This window comes from Diorhabda sublineata, chromosome 9 (assembly GCF_026230105.1).
Source record: "Diorhabda sublineata isolate icDioSubl1.1 chromosome 9, icDioSubl1.1, whole genome shotgun sequence".
Taxonomy (NCBI): Eukaryota; Metazoa; Arthropoda; class Insecta; order Coleoptera; family Chrysomelidae; genus Diorhabda; species Diorhabda sublineata.
In genome coordinates this window covers 146211-171104 of record NC_079482.1, presented here as the reverse complement: position 1 = coordinate 171104, position 24894 = coordinate 146211, and the positions used below count along the sequence as shown (strand labels likewise).

General features: G+C 30.3%; 1 protein-coding gene across 7 annotated transcripts in view; it reads right to left on the bottom strand.

Annotated features, from left to right (window-relative positions):
• LOC130448885 (GTPase-activating Rap/Ran-GAP domain-like protein 3) overlaps nucleotides 1–24894 on the bottom strand; it is a 65327-nt gene that overhangs the window by 8464 nt on the left and 31969 nt on the right. For 2 of the 7 annotated variants that reach the window (XM_056786459.1, XM_056786460.1), the window contains 8 exons: nucleotides 9049–9118; nucleotides 8837–8920; nucleotides 8360–8441; nucleotides 7261–7379; nucleotides 6352–6586; nucleotides 6199–6297; nucleotides 5902–6129; nucleotides 3033–3298 (listed from right to left, as the gene is read on the bottom strand). In XM_056786459.1, coding sequence (XP_056642437.1) covers nucleotides 3033–3298; nucleotides 5902–6129; nucleotides 6199–6297; nucleotides 6352–6586; nucleotides 7261–7379; nucleotides 8360–8441; nucleotides 8837–8920; nucleotides 9049–9118 — 1183 coding nt within the window. Of the gene's footprint in view, nucleotides 1–3032; nucleotides 3299–5901; nucleotides 6130–6198; nucleotides 6298–6351; nucleotides 6587–7260; nucleotides 7380–8359; nucleotides 8442–8836; nucleotides 9119–15630; nucleotides 15937–20413; nucleotides 20582–24894 lie in introns of those variants that run through there. The other 5 variants (XM_056786457.1, XM_056786458.1, XM_056786455.1 and 2 more) reach the window with 5 other exon arrangements.

Sequence of the window (24894 nt, the reverse complement as noted above, 5' to 3'; positions counted from 1 at the left end):
TTACAAAAAAATTAATAACTCGAAAAGTATACATTTTTCGAAAAAAGTTTTCAGGCAAAAGTATACTAAAATTTCACCTAGATTTCAAAAATGTTTTAATATACAGGGTGCTCTTTAAAAAAAAACAAAAAAATTCGATATTAATGGAGTTAAAGTTTGAGCACTTTTTATATACATCCTGTATAAAATGAAAGATTTTTCATTATAGATTCGAATATATCTGACCTTGCTAAAAGCAACCGAACAAAAACCATCTTCATATCCTTAAGGATATCCTAGTAAAAAAATAATTTAGAAGGATCTGCAACGGTAAAATTTTTTACAAAAAAATCAATAACTCAAAAAGTATGCATTTTTAGAAAAAATTTTATTAACAAAAATATACTAAAATTTCACGTAGATTTCAAAAACGTATCAATATACAGGATGTTCTATTTAAAAAATAGAGAAATTTGATATTTATGAAGTTAAACTTTGAACACTTTTTATACACACCCTGTATAAAATGACAAATTTTCCAATATAGATTCGAATATATCTGACCTTGCTAAAAGCAACCGAACAAAAACCATCTTCATATCCTTAAGGATATCCTCGTAAAAAAATAATTTAGAAGGATCTGCAACGGTAAAATTTTTTACAAAAAAATCAATAACTCAAAAAGTATGCATTTTTAGAAAAAATTTTATTAACAAAAATATACTAAAATTTCACGTAGATTTCAAAAACGTATCAATATACAGGATGTTCTATTTAAAAAATAGAGAAATTTGATATTTATGAAGTTAAACTTTGAACACTTTTTATACACACCCTGTATAAAATGACAAATTTTCCAATATAGATTCGAATATATCTGACCTTGCTAAAAGCAACCGAACAAAAACCATCTTCATATCCTTAAGGATATCCTAGTAAAAAAATAATTTAGAAGGATCTGCAACGGTAAAATTTTTTACAAAAAAATTAATAACTCGAAAAGTATGCATTTTTCGAAAAAAGTTTTCAGACAAAAGTATACTAAACTTTCACGTAGATTTCAAAAATGTATTAATATACTGTGTGTTTTATTTGAAATAACAAAGTTGCTATCGACTTCCGGTAGAACCGGAAATCGGCCATCTTTAAAAATATTTTAGTTAAATAGATCGTATCCAAAAACCCAAACTCGGAAATTTTCATGATTTTATTATGAGTATTTTGCCATATGCGTATAGTTTCATTTCCATGCTATTGACATAAAAGACTTGCGTGAATCACCTGTATAAACGGGGGTTGTTATTGTAGAACGTAGATTATCCGTTAGAAAAAACTAATTAAAAAAATTATTGATAATCTTGATATTTCACACCTTTTCATTAAATAGATTTTTTTATGCGTGTAATTCGATAGATGTTAACCAAAACAATCGAATGTATCGATCGGTATGTAAGTAATAAATCTAATTCTATATTTATATTCCATTTGTTTCAAGTTCCGAAATATAACAAACGTTTATGTTTAGTACGGATATATCACGTGATAAATTTTAGTAATTTTCGACAGCAAAAGTATTAACAAAACCAACTAATATTGATGATAGACAAAAAAAGTAACAAATCAATTAGTAATTTGTTTGGAAAGTTATTGAAAATTGATAGTTTTATAGATTTTGACGTGCTTTTTTCGAATATAAAATTTTCCATTACGTATCTACGCCATATTGAAAAAATGGCGTCTAAAAACAGTTTTTTAATAATAACTCCTTTACGACGCATTTTACAGAAAAAACATATGTATACAAAAAAATTTTAAAAAAAATTTCCTACAATTTATGTCATAACCTTTTTTTTTTCCTAAAATCGATACTTTCGGCGTACGAGAGCCAGTAATACAACAGGGCGAATCTATTTGCAATACAAATACGTGTTATATTTTATTCCGCGGATATCCAGAAGATGTAGTACCAAATATGTGGAACGATCCTCAATATCACCAAAAATTACTTCAGTAGACAAAATTTTTGACGAAAAAATGACGCCAACCGTATCGCAAAGTAAATTCCTGGGTAATGATCCGAACAAGAACCGCCTCATTGCAATGTTGAAGACAAAATTTGAAGCTGAACATTTCGTGGTTAAGCAAACCACCGAAGATGGAGATACGTTGATAGTAATCTTTCTTCTGACTGTAATTTACTTTAAAATTATTTTTTGTAGACATGTTTTTCCTGTACATTAAACCAAAACGCGAAACTTATATCAACACATTGCATTTTCTTTTGATTTCATCTATTTTGTTTCAACGAAATATATATTTCGTTCTGTATTCATTTAGTTGCGTTTTGAGTGTTCCATGTAATGAAAGTGACAGTTCCGTACTGCAAAACACTTTCGGAACGCTCCGGAGTACACAACTTTAACAGTTGACAGTTGACAGTTTCATTTCGATGATTTTGCATAACCTTCACCGTAAACAATCCAATAAATATTAATAATTGTTGGTATTTTGGTATATTGGAGGTACAATCAACATTACTTTTTGCGAATAATTAATAAATTAATATTGACATCGCATTAAGTACATTATATATTGTTAAATAAATGAAATGTTTGTAATTAACTATTTTGAAAAAGTTTTGAATTTTATACGTCGTTTTGTACGCGGATGAAGAAATACTACAAAGTAGCAGTTTTAGTCCTTGGCATAAAAATAACTATTGGTGAGTACAATTTTTCAAAGCGATTCGTGATAATAAGAGAAAATTGTTATAAATTGGGACCGAAAGAAAACAATTTACGTTCAGACTCCGAAGTTTCCTTTCTGATCCAACAAAAGGTGATTTTATTTGACAAGAGGGGTAAAACGAGTACCTATATACAGGTTGTGTAAAAGTATAGACAAATTTTAAAAATATTATTAACAATATCATGGTGTATCAATGAATAAACTAATTATTTTTGAGTAATGTTAAAAAATGTGTTATTCTAAACCAACTAAACGTTAAAAAATATCCATTGTACACAATGGATACGTATGAATAATACGCTTACCATCCTTCCATCGATCATATGTTCTGAATACAAATCCTTGATAAGCATATCCAGAGTTCGCTGTCTCTTTCTGGCGAACGTGGGTGTTTCGAATGTAGCCTTCTCACCGTTTATTAGCTTTACTAGTAGAAACTCCCTGAAAAGGTAGGGGTCGTTGAAAATGGGCGGACAGGGTAGGCCCGGCCCAAATAACGGTACCGATTCGTCCGAAAATACGGAGAGACGGTACTGACTATCGTTGTCCATTGTTACCACCGCGAATATGTCTAGAAATATATTGTCAAGGAAATATATACAACGTATTGAGTCCAGAGTAACTCAAGGAAGCGTTTCCCTCGGACTTGCCGACCAAACAATACTAATCTCAATATATTACAGGAAATCAGTTGCACTGAATAACTGACAGCTCACACAATACCTAGACGTACACCTAGATAAGATACTAACGTAGAAAAATTGGTAGAAAATCGTAGCTGTCATTACAAAATAAAATTCTAATATATAAAATCGTCACAAAACCCATTTCGACATACGGAATACATCTTTGGGGTTCTGTTTCCCAATCAAATCTAGAAAGAGACATACACTACCATTAAAAGTGAAGTACAACGATGCACTGAGAGGTACAGATATAGGATCAAATAGTTTCAAACCGACAGAAGTTTTGATTACCTATCCTAAGCCCCGACTTACTACAGTGGACTCTAAATCATCTACGAGGACTGGCTATTAAATAACTGTGCATCTAGAGGGCGCCCTAATGCTTTGGGTATCTAGATAACTTGTCTATGCACGTCCCGAAACACGTTTCCGTCACTATTACAGCATTTGTGCAGTAGCTATTTGAAACGAACGTTTCTCAACACCGACTGAGTGCTAAAAATTGTTACAAGAGGCCTATGGGGACAATTCTCTATCTAGTACCTGACCAAAAGCTCTTGCTCATATTTCTTTGAAAGGTTAGAAAAAGATCTGCTTTGAAGAAGACTTCCAGCACTGCACACACTAGGTGATTCTAGATAATATCTTATATTTAGAAGTGAAAAGAAAAACTACTGCGTATATTACTGATTGATTTTCATATTTTTCACATTTTAATACCTGAAGCCTGCCCTTAGAGTTATTGTTGATTACCGTTTAGGCTGTTTTAATGAGAAACGCGTTTAAATATTTTCTGTATTTCCAACTCTGTAATAAAGCAATTTAACTTTGTATCCTTCATTTGACTGGGATCCTTACATTTCAATAACCGATGAAAATGAAGGGAATTGTATGACAACAAAAAAATATGTCAGAAGTAAAAGCTACAAAACAAATAAATAAACTAATTTTTCCAAAAAAAGACGTGATTCATTCACAAAATAAACTTAGTTTCAAAAATAATTAAGAACGTGTTGTGTAAAGACGTCCCTGTACGCAATAAACTTTCCTATGATTATTATGTCATTGAAATGAGTTTCAAGTGGCTTGTTCCTACTAATAATAAATCGGATTGCTGTGAGTTTATAATTATTAACCATGATAATTAGTAAATAAAAAAAAACAACTTTTCTACAAAAATAATAAAAGATTAATAATATTTTTGGAAAATACCTGTTGTAGCTGTCATTTTCGTATAAACTCACCAGGTTATTTCCAGTTTTCAGCAATTATTGTTAAATTAATAAAGTTTGTTATTAGTTTAATCTTGAAAGACAGGTATAATTTACTATGGAATCGAGATTTAACAAAACAATTTACCCAAAATTGAAGCATTTATACTTGACAAATGTTTTGCATCGAATACATATTTTTGTTTATCAAAAGTCCGCAGTGTTAGAGCTTATATATGTAAGTATTATATGAAAAACAAACATTTAATTAGCAGTCGCATTTACCCACTGTACAATGAAAATTCTTAATTGATTTTGAGGTTAGGGAATACAAAGTTTCAATAACTTTAACTTAATTAAGTTATAACATTTTATATGTTATGTGTGGTATATTATGGTAGATTTTGCAAAATTTATAAATAGATACATCAAGTTATTTTTTGGTACTTACATCAAAATGATCTTAACAGAAATAATTCATAACACCATCTTTCCTACTTGCCATTTTTAAACACTTTCTTCGTATTTCTTTATTGTTTGGAACGTATATGAATAATTTGTCTGGCGTTTTTTATCACATTGAGGCACTATACAGTATTTATAATACGAGGAATTCATTATTTATTGAATGAATTGAACAATTGACTGTCGTAAACAAACACAGCTGTTGTGACATAATTAAAGACGCCATGACAGTCTTTGCCTTTTTCGCGGTAAATTTCAAATTAATTTCAAAAAACTCAAAATACTAACGTAAAAAACATATTTTTTTATAAAATAATATAATTTTGGGGTGAAATAGATGCTAAGCTATAGTTTTGAACTAATTTCCAAATTTTCTATTCTATTCTACCGTAATTAATCAGTGAAACACCTGTCGGAATTTTTCAAGCGTTCGATTTGACGAAATTTAATATTAACCAATCGTCACTGTAGATGGCGTGTGCCATTTAAACCGTTTTCTCCACATCGGAACGGGGCGACATGAATAGAACCCCTGATTAAATTTAATCGCGTGTTTAATCAAATCCTACGACAACTGTTTTCTCTACGGAATAAATATTTGGGGCATACTCCGTAGTTTGATTATTATTTCCTTCGAAATACGTACCAAACAGACGGTGAAAGGACATAGGTTTTGGACGATTTGTTTTTTTTTGGAGTTGACACATGTCGAGTTCATTCAATCTCAAAAAAATAGGGTTGGCGGTAAAATCGACGTACGCCTTTTCGAAAGAAATGCGTTTGAGTTTTAGGACGATCGATAAAAAGGATACGTGTGAATTGCGATTTGATACAAGTCGGGTTGAATTGGGAGTGCGCCGTTTCCGACGATTCCCATTCGCCGTCTATGAAGACGATGTTAACGATGTCATTTCCGATATGTCGTTTCCTTTCAACTTGCTGTCGGTTGTCGCGGGAATAGGGCAATAACGTCGATACATGGAACATAATCTCGTGACCCTCGTATATAGTGTAAACGGAAAATTTTCCGGTCATGTCACCTGAAATGTTGAAAAGAAGAAGAAGAAGAAGATACGATAATAAATTTTTAACGTTTAACAAATTTTTACCTTTAATGTCCAATCCTCCCCTATATTTATCCCATCCTTTCAATTTGATTTTATCTCCCAATAACGATAAAAATTGTTCGAACCTATAACTTCCATATTCTAAAATGGAAAATAATTAAAGATTCATTCTAAGAAGGGTCGACGATTTTTTACCATTGCTCAAAATTTCGTCGTCGCTATTTTGACCTTGTTTCATATAAATAACCCCGAATTTGAAATTGACCGAACCCTCTTGTTCCTCTAGAAGTAATAAATCTTTTTGAATATCAGGTGAAAATATTTCTTTCGGACCTTTATCGATTTTATCGATATTCGGAAAATTCGATAGTATCTGTTTAACCGTTAAAACTTTCTGTTGCGATATCGGCAACGATATTTTCTGCGTCCCCTAAAAATATTCATCGAAACATTAATTCAGTCGGCAACTTCGATACTTAACTAACCGAAACTTGTGTTGTGTCCAAGTTTGACATTTTCAATGGTAAACGCGACAAAATTCGTTCAAAATCGGATGTTGTGGCAAAAACGCGATTTTTGATGTACCGCGCCGGCAAATTATAAATAATTGTATTAATTTTGACGCCGCCTACATAGGGCAGACATCACAGTATTCAGAAAATAGACTAAAAGATCATCGATACGATAAAGAAAATAAAACTTCGTTAACGAAACCACGAAATATGTTATAAAACGTGAATTCAATTCTATATTTTGATATTAATTAATATAAAAACGCAAATTGTTAGTTTTAATATCAAATTTTAATAAAGACTCAAAGATAATAATTTTGAAACAGAACAGACCTAAAATCGAGAACATTTAGGAACATAAACGTGTAAAAACAAAATGAGAAATTAAAGAAATAAGCAGTTTTTGTTGTTGATACGTTAGGGGGGGTTCATTAATTACGTTTTTAAAAATTTCATTCCAAGGAGACTTTTGTACGGTCTGACTATTGGAACCTTTTTGGATTTTGAGTGAACGCCTCACGTAAATAAATAATTGACGCCCCCCCTTACACATTTTTAAATATTTTAAATTAATAAACAATTTGAAACTTACGGTTTTTTTGAATAAAATTGCTCGACATAGAGGCACGCAGGTATTGGTATCTTCATTTAGAACTATACTAAGAAAAAAAGGTGATTTGTCGTTATCCAGTCCAACGTAATTTTGATGTACTGTAAATAAATATGTAACAACAAAAAATAAGAATTTATAATTTTTAAACAACAAATTACGTTATTTTTTATTCATCTTTTCAAATAACACCGTATATTTCCAATTTCTAAATCGAGGTATATTTTATTCTTAAATATTTACAAAACTGCGTTTTTATTGATAAAAGAAGCCAATTAAAAAGTTGTCGGGTAAGAAAATAAGGCTGATTGCATAATGAAATTCTCATTTAAATATTTACTCAAATATACATTCAGTTGCTTTAATTATTTAGCTTACGCCTGCCCTGTAAAATATTAATAGTCCAGTCATTATAGGCAGTCGACCTCGGAATTACCACGTTAAAAATTGGGCGTCACAAAAAACGATTTTTTTTTAAATATCTCGTTTTCTATAGGTTTTACGCCACTTGTATCCCTTATCGATATTGTAGAAAATTTAATTATCTACAACTTTTGTAAACAACATTTTTTTATACCTCGTACTGTTTTCGAGATATAGGGCGTTAAGCGCGCCGTCAGAGAATTATCAACTGACAATCCCGATCAAATTCACATTATTATTAATTGCTATATATATATATATATATATATATATATATATATATATATAATTATCATTTTTCGTTTACTTTTAGATTAAATTAAGTATTTGGTATCTACCTGCAATTCACCAATATTTCAATCGCGAATTCCTGGAAACTATAATGACTGTTTTACGACAAATGTCGTTGAAAAAGAAGAAGAGAAGCATGAAGAAGAAGAAGATGGAGAAGAAGAAAATTGAAATTTATTAATTTTGATAGTAATAAATGTACAATTCCGAAAAATTCACTTAATTTGGCTCAAGATGACTGGACTATAAAACAACAAATTCGATGTACGTTATATTTTGACATAACGTCCAAGTTGGTTAACAGCTTTTGGTCAGTCGTGTATTTCGCGTACGATGAATATCTATTATAAAATTTATTCAGACTTACATTTTCCCAAAAAATATTTGAAGTACCATCTTGTTTGATATTCCGGATTTTCGAGAACCGGAGTGCTCGGCGATCCGAACATCTGAAAATCATGAATTCCTTTACGTTTTCTTAGTAAAATATATACATGTATGCATAGAATATGCGGACGTAATTTTTTTTTTTTTTTTTCGGAAAATCGTTCGGTACGAAATTTTTATTTCCCACGCGGCGACGCGATGAAATTACTTCGTGAAATTATACGTTGAAAAAATATTAGTTTTACCATTCTAACACATCTTTAGGTTATCGAGAATTCGTAATGGTGTTTAATATATACCGGGCGTCCAAAAATTACAAAAATTGAACGGTATTTTTACGAAAGTGTGTCGGGTATTTCGTAAATACGTTTCTCAAATTGCGTTGTAATTTATATGGTTTATACTTGGGCCCCGGAGGAATCAAAATATTTACCGCTATATCGTAAATGAAACTTACTTCGTCTTTTTCGCCTGGAGAATCCCCATTTTCTATCCTAAATCGTCTACAGTGCTCTTGCCCGTCTACTTCGGGTTGTTGTAGCTGAAAACATTTCATTAATAAACTTTTATCATGAAATTGCTCTCAGCGTGTATTTATACAAATGGAATTCGGCTAATTCAAGTATCGAATAATTAAATTGTGCAATCTAGGTAATATCAGACGTTTACCTGCTCTACAGATCCGTAATATCGTCTAGAAAATACTCCTCTTCTTGATATGAGGTCGCTGGCGGTTGAACTGAAACAAAAATTCTGACGTTTACAACGTCGCAATGCTTTATATAAAGATTCATCAATTTCCCCAAGTCATGGGAAAATAACGGTTGGCAACACTGCAATTTCCATAAGTTTACAAAAGAATTATAAGAAGTAATTCGTAATAGACATGCCTTTAGTCAAAATAGTTCATAATTATTGTTTAATTGAAAGTTATTTCTATGCAGACCATTTAGATCCACAGTATTGTAATTTCTCTCCACTATTTCCGTTTTTTTGTTTTTTTACTCCAGCTCTAGATGTTAATCTCCGCAAGGTCTTCTTCCACTGCATCTTTACACCGTTTTTTGGGTCTAACTCACTTTTTTTTTACCTCTGGTATCTTCCACGCGACTCCTTTCAAGAGTTTTTCTTCACCAATTCGTTCTAAGTGATCTAGCAAATGCGATATTTTCGTCTTTATAAACGCGCTGATTGGTGACTCGTTAAAAAGTTTGTAAATGTCACGATTTGATCTCCTCTCCAATCCCAACACGCTGTCTCTCCAAGATCTTCTTCCACTACTTCTTTTCGACGTTTTTTTGGTCTACCTTTTCATCTCTTACCTTTTGGCATCTTCCACGCGACTCCTTTCAAGAGTTTTTCTTCGCCAATTCGTTCTAAGTGATCTAGCAAATGCGATATTTTCGCGCTAATTGGTGACTCGTTAAAAAGTTTGTAAATGTCATGATTTGATCTCCTCTCCAATCCCAACACGCTGTCTCTCCAAGATCTTCTTCCACTACTTCTTTTCGACGTTTTTTTGGTCTACCTTTTCATCTCTTACCTTTTGGCATCTTCCACGCGACTCCTTTCAAGAGTTTTTCTTCACCAATTCGTTCTAAGTGATCTAGCAAATGCGATATTTTCGCGCTAATTGGTGACTCGTTAAAAAGTTTGTAAATGTCATGATTTGATCTCCTCTCCAATCCCAACACGCTGTCTCTCCAAGATCTTCTTCCACTACTTCTTTTCGACGTTTTTTTGGTCTACCTTTTCATCTCTTACCTTTTGGCATCTTCCACGCGACTCCTTTCAAGAGTTTTTCTTCACCAATTCGTTCTAAGTGATCTAGCAAATGCGATATTTTCGTCTTTATAAACGCGCTGATTGGTGACTCGTTAAAAAGTTTGTAAATGTCACGATTTGATCTCCTCTCCAATCCCAACACGCTGTCTCTCCAAGATCTTCTTCCACTACTTCTTTTCGACGTTTTTTTGGTCTACCTTTTCATTTCTTACCTTTTGGCATCTTCCACGCGACTCCTTTCAAGAGTTTTTCTTCACCAATTCGTTCTAAGTGATCTAGCAAATGCGATATTTTCGTCTTTATAAACGCGCTGATTGGTGACTCGTTAAAAAGTTTGTAAATGTCATGATTTGATCTCCTCTCCAATCCCAACACGCTGTCTCTCCAAGATCTTCTTCCACTACTTCTTTTCGACGTTTTTTTGGTCTACCTTTTCATCTCTTACCTTTTGGCATCTTCCACGCGACTCCTTTCAAGAGTTTTTCTTCACCAATTCGTTCTAAGTGATCTAGCAAATGCGATATTTTCGTCTTTATAAACGCGCTGATTGGTGACTCGTTAAAAAGTTTGTAAATGTCATGATTTGATCTCCTCTCCAATCCCAACACGCTGTCTCTCCAAGATCTTCTTCCACTACTTCTTTTCGACGTTTTTTTGGTCTACCTTTTCATTTCTTACCTTTTGGCATCTTCCACGCGACTCCTTTCAAGAGTTTTTCTTCACCAATTCGTTCTAAGTGATCTAGCAAATGCGATATTTTCGCGCTGATTGTTGACTCGTTAAAAAGTTTGTAAATGTCATGATTTGATCTCCTCTCCAATCCCAACACGCTGTCTCTCCAAGATCTTCTTCCACTACTTTTTTTTTGGACGTTTTTTTGGTCTACCTTTTCATCTCTTACCTTTTGGCATCTTCCACGCGACTCCTTTCAAGAGTTTTTCTTCGCCAATTCGTTCTAAGTGATCTAGCAAATGCGATATTTTCGTCTTTATAAACGCGCTGATTGTTGACTCGTTAAAAAGTTTGTAAATGTCATGATTTGATCTCCTCTCCAATCCCAACACGCTGTCTCTCCAAGATCTTCTTCCACTACTTCTTTTCGGCGTTTTCTTTTGGTCTACCTTTTCATCTCTTACCTTTTGGCATCTTCCACGCGACTCCTTTCAAGAGTTTTTCTTCGCCAATTCGTTCTAAGTGATCTAGCAAATGCAATATTTTCGCCCTGATTGGTGACTCATTAAAAAGTCTATAAATGTCACGATTTGATTTCCTCGCCCATCCAAACCTTGTCTGCTTTCCCCCAAAAATTCCCTCCCCCAGATATTCAATTTCTGTTTAGTTTTGTTAGTCATTATCCAAGTTTTACAAGCTTATGTCAGGGCGTGTCTCGGCGTTGTCGAGCTCGTAGATTGGAAAATCGATGTTAATATTTTTCTGAGACAACCGTCGGTTATTCTTTATTCGATTTCCTTCATTTATTATCTAGTAGTACACCCAAATCTTCTACCTCCAATTCTATTATCCCATCACGTTTATGTACTTTAAAAACTTTGTTTTTTTTCATTATCGAAGTTTACATCTATTCCTTCTGTCGCTTTTTCCAATCTTCTTCCCAAAATTTTGTACGGGACGTTTAGTAAAACTACACCATTATCTCTGGGACTTTTATTGTTTTTCATCTTATTTATCACTTTTTCTTTGTTGTTTGTTTCCGTCATTCTCTTCTTCGTCACCTACAACGTTTCCTTCTTCAACTTTTATATACGTGGTTTAACGTCTTTCAGTTTCCTTTCTTCGATATTCCTCCTCTATAGTAAATTTGGCGAATGCCAAGTCGCTTCCACCAAAAATTTAACAAACATTTTCTACAATCGTTTCGACGAGAATAGTTAATTTAAAAGTAGATATTTTTCACCATTCGTAAAATATTACGATTACTTTGTACTGCATCTTCTTTATTTGATTCAGTTTCAAAACGTCTTTGTGCACGTAACATCCACGTGGCTTAATGTAGTAGAATACAATCCGGTTTTTTGATATGATAATACCTACACCATAGATATGAAAACCGCCCTGCTTTCCTGTCATCTTGTTATTTATGATATTCGAAATGAAGGTAGTAATTTAGAAATATCACGAAATAAAAATGGATTCGCACAGATAACGTGGTAGTTTCGTCGTTTTATCACTTAAAAATTTCGATTCTAAAATTTTTTCTGCTTGTATTAATATATTTTTCGAGCGTTCCGAAATTCGAAAAAACTTAAATCAGTTTTTAGATTTGATATACCGCGTATTTGGGTGGAAATCGATAAGTTGCAGACTTGAACGTTGAAAACTGGCATTAACTATCATAAATTTCTTTATATTGAAACATTAATTAAAAATAATATTCAAATATATTGTGGAGAGTGTCGTATTTCAGTTCGACAACATAATATCTAGATTTGATGTGAATCTTTCGAGGAGAATAAATAGTTTTTGTAAATTTTTTAATTCAATTAAATTATGTATAGTTGTTGGTTATATTTTGTTTATTTTCTTCTATTGTACACGTATAAATTATGCATACCAGCATCCAATATCCACGTTTGAATAATTGGGGTACTTAAACGGATCCGTACCCTCTATTATACATAAGAGCTCATTTAAATTTCGTGATGATAGTTACGTAAACAATTAGAATTCATTACGAATGTTAAATTAGACGCCTACGATAGGACACATCGGCGGTTAATATTAATAGTAGGATTCAATAAACAACCTTCAACTTCAAGCTAATCAATCATTTAATTCTGTTGTTGAAAATAGATAAGAAAAAATTCAAATGCATCTAGTGATATAAATCTGTTGTCGACTACGATCCAAAAAGGAAAAATTTCGTTCCAAGATGTCTAAAAAAAAAAAAAACGTTGAATTAATATATGTAAACCAAAGGATCCGATATAACCAAAAATACTTGTTTAAAACTTTTTATATTTTTGTCTTCATTCAACAAATTGTTGTCGAAATATTTGTTTATAGTTTTATCGGAAATTCAACCCCTGAGTGGATGTATTTTCTTCACCAATAAAACACTTATTTCAATTTGTAGAATATTGAATAGAAAAAAATTGCGGATTGTGAATTATTTTTCATCTTTTTTGATTGATCGGATGATAATATTTTGGTTCGTTATTAAACTAATAAAAATGGTTTTCAACTTGGACTATTTTATAGCTAAAAACATAACTGAAATTTGATTTGTTCATCTGGTGGGAACAGATATTACCTATTTATTGACGTATTACTTTTTATGTGTCATTTTTATGTTTCGGGAAAGCGCTTGAGGATATTAAGACTTTTCATTTGACTCTCATAATGTTTATAACATAAATAATACCCCCGAAGACACGACCTACGAAAAATCTATCGAAATTTTCTATTTATATAATATAAAATAAATTATAAATCCCTAACCGAGATGGAGAAATCTTTCAATTTCGATCAAAAAAATTCTTACTTGCCGAATTGTAATTTACCCGAATAGAATTGATAATTCGATTTTAGCAAAATTTTATTCCCCCTTTTTAACGAACAAGGTTCGAGTTTAATAAAGCTTTTGTTAAGAAAAAACGTCGGTGGAACTTAATAACATAAAAACGGAATTCAATTTTCCAGCAAAGACAACGAGAAATATTGTAAAGTACCTTACAACTTTCATAATAGAAAAGGGGTAGAATGTAACGAGATAATAATATACAAGTTTCAACGAGGTATTTTTTCCTTACACCTTTAGATAATGTACTTGCTGGAAAATATTTAATTTCCAACCCATACATTCTAATTGTTAAATCTTTTTGTTTACCGACGCGTGAACGTAATTGTATTTCAACCCCTCGTAGCTTTTTTTCCTAATTAAAAAGTACGTAATTGAAAAAACTGAATTGAATAAACGTGCGAATGTTAAAACGACGCCCCACAATGAAAAAATTATTTGTATTTCTCTAGTTTGATTGTTTTGTTTTCAAATTATTCCAACGATTAGAAGTTGTGTGCTTGGGATGGATTCTCGGTCGTCGTCTCATTCAATTTGCCACATGACTTCGCGTTTTACCGTCTCAAATGAAGATGGAAGAGGTGAAAGAACTTTGGGCACTTTGAATAAAGTGTCGCTGGAATCTCGGAAATTATTCGTTCAAGAATTTTAGTACATTCGTCTTTAGAATCACTATAACAAGTTGATGGTTCACGTTTCTACTAAAATCGTAAAATGTACGCGTGAAATTTCGACGGTTCGTCGTCTACATTTTTCCGCGATTGTTCTGGCGTTTCTATCTACCACGTAGTTTGTCTATAAATTAAAACCATAGATCTAAAATAATGAACGGCGTGTAACCATCGATATGACACCTAACCTCAAAAAACTATAGTCGATTGGATTGGATATTGAAGCGACCGTTGGTAATACAGTTCTCAAGGTTGGAGTTTCGTTATTGGACTGTTAGATGGCGTTGAAGAGAAACTAGATCTTGAAGAATATGTTAAGTAATTTTGAAGTATCTATATAGAATCGTAGTTCAGCGTTTTAAAGAGCGTATCGAGTATGATGAGATTGCATATAAACTAGGATAGACTTAACGAAACCTACTCTAAGAATCCTTACGTTGCATTTTTCAGATACAAATGCCCCTCGACTGAAAATAATCAAACGTAGAAGGAACTCCGTTTGAAAAAAAAAAAAAAAATCTCGTTTATACGTGTACTTGACCTTTGAATCAACGTGAGAATATTCACACCGCATCTTTTCCGTCACTTTTTAAGGGTTTAATTTGTCTCTTTTTCCTTGGAAAACTACCAAAACGAAATGGAAATATTTTCGATTATCCGGTTATTATCGTTTTGGTTCGAAAAACGAGGGAAAATGTCATTTTCTCAAGGTAATGTTTTTGCTATTGAATTCTGTTTTCTAGAATTTCCTTTTCGTACAATTCACGGGTATTGGATGTGGATAAAAGTAGAAATACCTTCATCGTTTGGATTCCTCTTTCAAACAAGTAACAAGCCAAAACTCAACTCCAACAACTTTTCGTGATTTTTCTACGGCTTTCGATTGTGTTAATCATGATATTTCGATCAACAAATTGCAGTACTACGGTTTCGGAGGATCACCACCACCTTCTTGCAAACAAATAGAACGCGGAGTGCCCCAAAACTCAGTACTAGGTCCTATTTTGTGTTTTTCTTTATGAAAGACATCGCCTATCCAGAAATCAGTGGTAAAATATGTCTATTTGCAGACTAGATTCTCTTGGAGCAACCCTGATCTATCGACACTACCGAATTAGTTAAGTGCTCGATATTTTACAATGAAAAAACCGCACAATCACTTGCCATACCTATAATTTTGTTATTTATAGTGGTTTCCTTCTAGATATATGTTTGTTTTTACAAGCATTTTTGTCTTTTTAATTTTAATTAACTTACATGGCACTGCTGGCTCTTCTGTGGAACAACTTGAAAGCGCCAACGTCCCTCGGTGGTTTACTCCTAAAACTTGTCACGCAAACACTTTTCGATCGATCCCTATCTTTGTCTTTTGTCGATTCATCGTCGATAACAACTGTCCTTTCGCCGCGTAATCGTTGCATTAACCTCATATCTAGACACAACATCACTTACCAATCGTCACTTTGGATCATCGTTAGTACCAAAATACGAGCTGCAGATATCTTAAGAAGATTGATCTATCGATTTAGTAAAACCCTTTTTCAGTTACTCTATTCTGTCGATCTAGTTAAACCAAAATCGAAATATTTTCTGTATTCGCGGTATTTTATTAATTTTTCATTAAAATTTTACTCGAAAAGAAATATTTCGAGTGGGTTTAAATGGAAAATTGAACTGATATGTGCAATGATAAATATTCAAAGTAGTAGAGGGGAAAACAACTATTTTTGTCGAGTTGGGGTTGTACTAAAGATACCTGAGAATTTATAGCCGGAAATAAAAAATCTCATTTAAAAGGGATTTAGGTGGATACCGCTTATCTTCCGATCAATTTTACGAGAAAAACTTCAAACATTTGTTAGGAAATTTCTATGTTTTTACTATTGCAAACATTGTTTTAAAAATATGGTAAAACTCTATGGCTTCTCCCTTTTGAGTTTTTTAATATTTTTATTTATTTTTTTACGCTTTCCTGACATTTAACTAAAGAGAAAATGTCAAGGACCGAATTATTTTAAGGCCAGCGAACAATCTGATTCTGTCCGTGTATTTATTTGGGATTAAAACGTTATTAAAATAACGAAGATTCGATTTATTTTTAAAACACTGAATAATTTTTTACGTTGTAATTTTCAATTAAACAAACAGTTCAAAGAAAATGCGTTGCTGTCTTTACTTTATCGTGCTCGTTTTTGATTAGGGTTAGAGGCTGAAAATTCTTAGAGCATTCATTTGTCTTCTTCTTGTCGACTCACCCACGGGGCTTTTTCTCACCTCAAATATTCGGTTGTTTCTTCCGTCTTACGGTTAGAGTTTGTTGCAAAATACGAAATTTAATCAAACAAAGTGTTTGGAAGTAGATAGTTTCCTATTAAATTGATTAAGAAATTTAATAAATATCCTAAATGCAACTTTATTTTTCAATCATGTTGACTATTTAGCACGAATTGGACCCCTCAAGATTAAACACATCGTAAAATGCGGGGACGAAACCGTTTTTATTCAAAAAAATGTCTAAATATCTTTTGAAAAGTTTTACAAATTTCATCTATACGAAATTTAATCAAAAAAAAGTGTTTGGAAGTAGATAGTTTCCTATTAATTTGATTGAGAAATTTAATAAATATTATTTTTGTTATTGTCGAATATGAATAATCCATGCATGGTTCGTAATTTAATTGTAAGAACCTCGTATACAAAAGATGATTTTTTGATATAGTTAATTACAAAACTTTTACCGTTTCTAACAGAACGATTATAATTTCGCAGATTCTCGAATTCTTTTAATTAAATCTCAACAAAAGTAGTTTAATGAAAATTTTTTTATAAACAAAACTTTGAATGAGTGTACTTGGTACTATTTATAAACTTATTTTTGGCAAATCGACGTCTTATTTACAATTAAATCACTCGAATTTGATATAAATTGAAAATGAATTACTTTTTAATATTTTTAACCCGATTTCATACAAACAAATATATTCATAGTCCGGTCAATTTAGACATAAAAATAATGGTCAGAAAAGAAAATTTCCCGGAGGGAAATATTAGTGAAGAATTAGGGTTTACTATGACAAATAAAGGTTTAAAAAACCCCATCGATTCTATGTGTGTTACAAAAGATTTTTGGATTATTCTCGAAAACGGTAAGTTCTATAAAAAAAATCTTAAATAAAATTTTCTTTCTCAATTAAGTTGACCGTTGGAATCAAATGAAACAAAAAACTGATTCATTTAGCACAAATTAGACCCCTCACGATTAACACGATTAAAATGCGGGGATTAAACCGTTTTTATTCAAAAAATTATCCAAATATCTTTTGAATAATTTTACAAATTTGATATTGTAGTTATCTCAGAAATGGTAACTTTTATAAAAAAAATTATAGGAACCATTTTTGTAAAGAGTTTTAAGATCTACAATTTTGGTCGGAGGTTTTTTTTCGATAAAACTTACCGTTTTCGAGAAAAATCGAAAAAACTCGAATTATTTGTAATAATAAACTCGAGCTCTTCACCAATACTTAACTTTCCGGGATTGTTTGTTATTTTAAATGTCTATATTGACCGGACTATCAGTAATCATTTATTAATGAAGCTAGAATCCAATGGCTCGTACTTCTAGTACATCCAAAATCCCTTCGTCAAAACGTTTGATAACTACCAAATCAAATTTGGAAAATTCTTCAAAAAATATTTTTTTTTTAATAAAAACGTTTCATCCCCGCATTTTGCGACGTGTTTAATTGTGAGGGATCTAATTTGTTCTAAATAGTCAACTGGATTGAAAAATAAAGTTTCAATTAACCATTTTTTGATAAAACTTATCGTTTTCGAGATTTTCACTTTAACCCCGAATAACTTTAGTAACACACATAGAATCGTTGGGGTTTTTTAAACCTTTATTTGTCATAGTAAACTCCAGCTCTTCACTAATATTTACCTCCGGGAAATTTTCTTTTCTGACCATTATTTTTATGTCTAAATTGACCGGACTATGAATATATTTGTTTGTATGAAATCGGGTTAAAAATATTAAAAAGTAATTCATTTTCAATTTATATGAAATTCGAGTGATTTAATTGTAAATGAGAAGTCGATTTACCAAAATTAAGTTTATAAATAGTACCAAGTACACTAATTCAAAGTTTTGTTTATAAAAAAATTTTCATTAAACTACTTTTGTTGAGATTTAATTAAAAGAGTTCGAGAATCTGTGAAATTATAATCGTTCTGTTAGAAACGGTAAAAGTTTTGTAATTAACTATATCAAAAAATCATCTTTTGTATACGAGGTTCTTACAATTAAATTACGAACCATGCATGGATTATTTACATTCGGCAATAACAAAAATAATATTTATCAAATTTCTCAATCAAATTAATAGGAAACTATCTATTTCCAAACACTTTTTTTTGATTAAATTTCGTATAGATCAAATTTGTAAAACTTTTCAAAAGATATTTAGACATTTTTTTGAATAAAAACGGTTTAATCCCCGCATTTTAATCGTGTTAATCGTGAGGGGTCTAATTTGTGCTAAATGAATCAGTTTTTTGTTTCATTTGATTCCAATGGTCAACTTAATTGAGAAAGAAAATTTTATTTAAGATTTTTTTTATAGAACTTACCGTTTTCGAGAATAATTCATAAATCTTTTGTAACACACATAGAATCGTTGGGGTTTTTTAAAACTTTATTTGTCATAGTAAACCCCAGCTCTTCACTAATATTTACCTCCGGGAAATTTTCTTTTCTGACCATTATTTTTATGTCTAAATTGACCGGACTATGAATATATTTGTATGTATAAAATCGGGTTAAAAATGCTAAAAAGTAATTCATTTTCAATTTATATCAAATTCGAATGATTTAATTGTAAATGAGACGTCGATTTACCAAAATTAAGTTTATAAATAGTACTAAGTACACTCATTCAAAGTTTTGTTTATAAAAAAATTTTCATTAAACTACTTTTGTTGAGATTTAATTAAAAGAAAATTACCCAAATCGAGAATCTGTGAAATTATAATCGTTCTGTTAGAAACGGTAAAAGTTTTGTAATTAACTATATCAAAAAATCATCTTTTGTATACGAGGTTCTTACAATTAAATTACGAACCATGCATGGATTATTTACATTCGGCATCAAATTAATAGGAAACTATCTATTTCCAAACACTTTTTTTTGATTAAATTTCGTATAGATCAAATTTGTAAAACTTTTCAAAAGATATTTAGACATTTTTTTGAATAAAAACGGTTTAATCCCCGCATTTTACGATGTGTTTAATCTTGAGGGGTCTAATTTGTGTTAAATGAATCAGTTTTTTGTTTCATTTGGTTGCAATGGTCAACTCGTTTTGAATTAGCTGCGGATAAAAAGAAATTATTTATTTTTTTTTTACCCCTTAATTGGAATTTGCTTACCACCTTCAAGTTTTTTATAATAAAAGTTAATACGGTAAATATATAGTTGAATGGTTTCCGTGTTTATTAAAATTGTGCAATCTTGGAAGTATTCACATTCTTTTCAAAGAACTAATTGCCAGTCATTCGAAACGTTTTCAAAAGAAAGTGTTTTCCTTTCTTCCTTTTCGATAAAATTGGAAAAACGTTATTTTTGTTACAAAAAGAAAATTTATTAATGAATTTCAGATATAATGAAAGTGAAAACTTGCTTTTCAGTATAACTAAAAGTTGTATGAAATAATCCAGTCAAATTAATCGTAATATGTTAGTTTATTATAAAAGTGATTCGGTATTTCAACATATACAGTCTTTCGGAAAAATATAATAAAAAGAAAAGTCCAAAGGATATAAATTTAAAAAATCCGCATGCAATTAGAATCGACTTTTTTCTATGATAATTAATAATATTTAAATTGAAATTTCCATTTTGAATTTCGACGGCGGTGCTTAAGATCTTCCAAATTGAAACTCCGTAACATATTATTCGATATCCGGTTGTCATCTTATTAGCTACTGTATCATGAATTCTTGTAACAAAGTAAAAGATAATGAGGAACTTTAGCTTACGTCATTATTAAAGTCTTGCAGGCAGCTGTGCTGTAATATAGCTACAATGAACTAACTTCATCGTCCTTTTTTTAAAACTGAAAGAATATTTTTTGATAATCAACTATGTTTCTAATCGATTTCAGCGTTAATAGTCTTTAAAACTTTTCGTTCTGATACTAGAAACTAGAATTATAATACTGATAATTTATAATAACAAAACTGGGCGGTTTTGAACAAACGGTATTTCAAACGAATACCAAAAATCGGATATTTGGAAATGGTTGAATGAAGAGTTTATGTTTAATTTGTAGTGCTCGATATCTTAGGGGATGAAGATATAGTTAGAGGGCGTGTATTTTATCATCGAGAAGCTCATTTATCAATTATTTATCGGCTTCGCTGCTTTGCAACAACGTCTAATCAAAACGTTGGCACTTGGCTTTTCTCCATTATATTATATAGATGAAACTTTCAAAACAATGCCTATTAATTCAGGAAGAAAGATTAAGATAAATTAATAATCGAAATTTAATACGAAGTCTCCGTAAGCTTTACCCGAAAATTTCCTATTTCAAAGTTTATTTATTCAATTATTCAATAGTCGAATTAGAAGTTTGACGCATGAAAGTATAAAATAATCTGTAAATTAATAATTGAAGTGATAATTGGTTTAAATAGTTTATCAAAGTTATGTTTGGAATCGTGAATAGATTCAACGGAACAATCAGCAAAATTCAAACATGTTAATTAATTTTTTTTTATTATTTAGTGTAATATTCAGCTTTTGTATTTAAATTATTGATGATAAACTTCAGATTTCACATAATTGAGTTTGTGATTGAATAATAAATTTACGAATCATACTTAGAACGAATCATTTCAAGTTAAACTCAAATTAATCAATTCAAATGTACAATTTTACATTTTACACCCAATTTTGCAACAATTCACTGTAATAATCAACTTTTGCATATAAATGATTGACGATAAACTCCCGATTTCACATAATTGAGTTTTTGATTGAATAATAAATTTACGAATCATACGTAGAACGAATCATTTCAAGTTAAACTCAAATTAATCAATTCAAATGTACAATTTTACATTTTATACCCAATTTTGCAACAATTCACTGTAATAATCAACTTTTGTATATAAATTATTGATGATAAACTTCAGATTTCACATAATTGAGTTTGTGATTGAATAATAAATTTACGAATCAGATGTAGAACGAATCATTTCAAGTTAAACTCAAATTAATCAATTCAAATGTATATTTTTTTACACCCAATTTTGCAACAATTCACTGTAATAATCAACTTTTGCATATAAATTATTGATGATAAACTCCCGATTTCACATAATTGAGTTTGTGATTGAATAATAAATTTACGAATCAGATGTAGAACGAATCATTTCAAGTTAAACTCAAATTAATCAATTCAAATGTATATTTTTACATTTTACACCCAATTTTGCAACAATTCACTGTAATAATCAACTTGTGCATATAAATTATTGATGATAAACTTCAGATTTCACATAATTGAATTTGTGATTGAATAATAAATTTACGAATCATACGTAGAACGAATCATTTCAAGTTAAACTCAAATTAATCAATTCAAATGTACAATTTTACATTTTATACCCAATTTTGCAACAATTCACTGTAATAATCAACTTTTGTATATAAATTATTGATGATAAACTTCAGATTTCACATAATTGAGTTTGTGATTGAATAATAAATTTACGAATCAGATGTAGAACGAATCATTTCAAGTTAAACTCAAATTAATCAATTCAAATGTATATTTTTACATTTTACACCCAATTTTGCAACAATTCACTGTAATAATCAACTTGTGCATATAAATTATTGATGATAAACTTCAGATTTCACATAATTGAATTTGTGATTGAATAATAAATTTACGAATCATACGTAGAACGAATCATTTCAAGTTAAACTCAAATTAATCAATTCAAATGTACAATTTTACATTTTATACCCAATTTTGCAACAATTCACTGTAATAATCAACTTTTGTATATAAATTATTGATGATAAACTTCAGATTTCACATAATTGAGTTTGTGATTGAATAATAAATTTACGAATCAGATGTAGAACGAATCATTTCAAGTTAAACTCAAATTAATCAATTCAAATGTATATTTTTACATTTTACACCCAATTTTGCAACAATTCACTGTAATAATCAACTTGTGCATATAAATTATTGATGATAAACTTCAGATTTCACATAATTGAATTTGTGATTGAATAATAAATTTACGAATCATACGTAGAACGAATCATTTCAAGTTAAACTCAAATTAATCAATTCAAATGTACAATTTTACATTTTATACCCAATTTTGCAACAATTCACTGTAATAATCAACTTTTGTATATAAATTATTGATGATAAACTTCAGATTTCACATAATTGAGTTTGTGATTGAATAATAAATTTACGAATCAGATGTAGAACGAATCATTTCAAGTTAAACTCAAATTAATCAATTCAAATGTATATTTTTACATTTTACACCCAATTTTGCAACAATTCACTGTAATAATCAACTTGTGCATATAAATTATTGATGATAAACTTCAGATTTCACATAATTGAATTTGTGATTGAATAATAAATTTACGAATCATACGTAGAACGAATCATTTCAAGTTAAACTCAAATTAATCAATTCAAATGTACAATTTTACATTTTATACCCAATTTTGCAACAATTCACTGTAATAATCAACTTTTGTATATAAATTATTGATGATAAACTTCAGATTTCACATAATTGAGTTTGTGATTGAATAATAAATTTACGAATCAGATGTAGAACGAATCATTTCAAGTTAAACTCAAATTAATCAATTCAAATGTATATTTTTACATTTTACACCCAATTTTGCAACAATTCACTGTAATAATCAACTTTTGCATATAAATTATTGATGATAAACTCCCGATTTCACATAATTGAGTTTGTGATTGAATAATAAATTTACGAATCAGACGTAGAACGAATCCAATCAAAGTAAACTCAAATTAATCAATTCAAATGTACAATTTTACATTTTATACCCAATTTTGCAACAATTCACTGTAATAATCAACTTTTGTATATAAATTATTGATGATAAACTTCAGATTTCACATAATTGAATTTGTGATTGAATAATAAATTTACGAATCATACGTAGAACGAATCGTTTCAAGTTAAACCCAAATTAATCAAATCAAATGTATATTTTTACATTTTACACCCAATTTTGCAACAATTCACTGTAATAATCAACTTTTGCATATAAATTATTGATGATAAACTTCAGATTTCACATAATTGAATTTGTGATTGAATAATAAATTTACGAATCATACGTAGAACGAATCGTTTCAAGTTAAACCCAAATTAATCAAATCAAATGTATATTTTTACATTTTACACCCAATTTTGCAACAATTCACTGTAATAATCAACTTTTGCATATAAATTATTGATGATAAACTCCCGATTTCACATAATTGAGTTTGTGATTGAATAATAAATTTACGAATCAGACGTAGAACGAATCCAATCAAAGTAAACTCAAATTAATCAATTCAAATGTACATTTTTACATTTTTCACCCAATTTTGCAACAATTCACTGTAATAATCAACTTTTGCATATAAATTGTTGACGATAAATTCCCGATTTTATATAATTGAGTTTGTGATTGAATAATAAATTTACGAATCAGACGTAGAACGAATCATTTCAAGTAGTTTAGTGTCTAAAAAAAAATCGTTCCTAAACTGAATGACCAATCATTTATAATGGTAAATTCATATTTTATTTCTGACCTATATTTCGTTATGACGAACTATAAAAATCAATGACCATTCGCAATAAAAGACAGAATCAATTTACTAAAGTTACATTTGGAAACATCTAGATTATTTTAAAAATCAAAACTCAAAAAATTTATACCTTCAATAATAAATTTCGTGCATTCAAATGAATTTTAGTTAATACAATCGTTGAGATTAATTATAATCATTCAGTATTCGTTAAATTTCGAAATTTTTTGTGTTTATAAAGTTTTTTTTTTTAATAAAGTTTCTGGAGTGAAAAATATAACTCTAATTAATTAATTTATTTTTTTTTGGTATAATGACAGTCTTGCTATAAATATTACTCATTACACTATCTAATGTTAATTAAAAACGGGGGGCGTTGTTTTATATTCGATTTATCATATTACATTATCAATATGTATAGAATATCACTTTATTAGTTTTAATCTAAATAAATTATTGATTTAAATGCGCGTTTAATTTTAAAATCAACTCAAACAAAATTCGTGCGATTCTTTATTGAACTCGTCTAGCCAAGTCGACAAGATTATGGGCCCCCACGAACCCTCAGCAGTTTATCGACACTAGACAGAATTGTCTAGTGTCTGCACTCTGTACGAATTGAGTCATTGC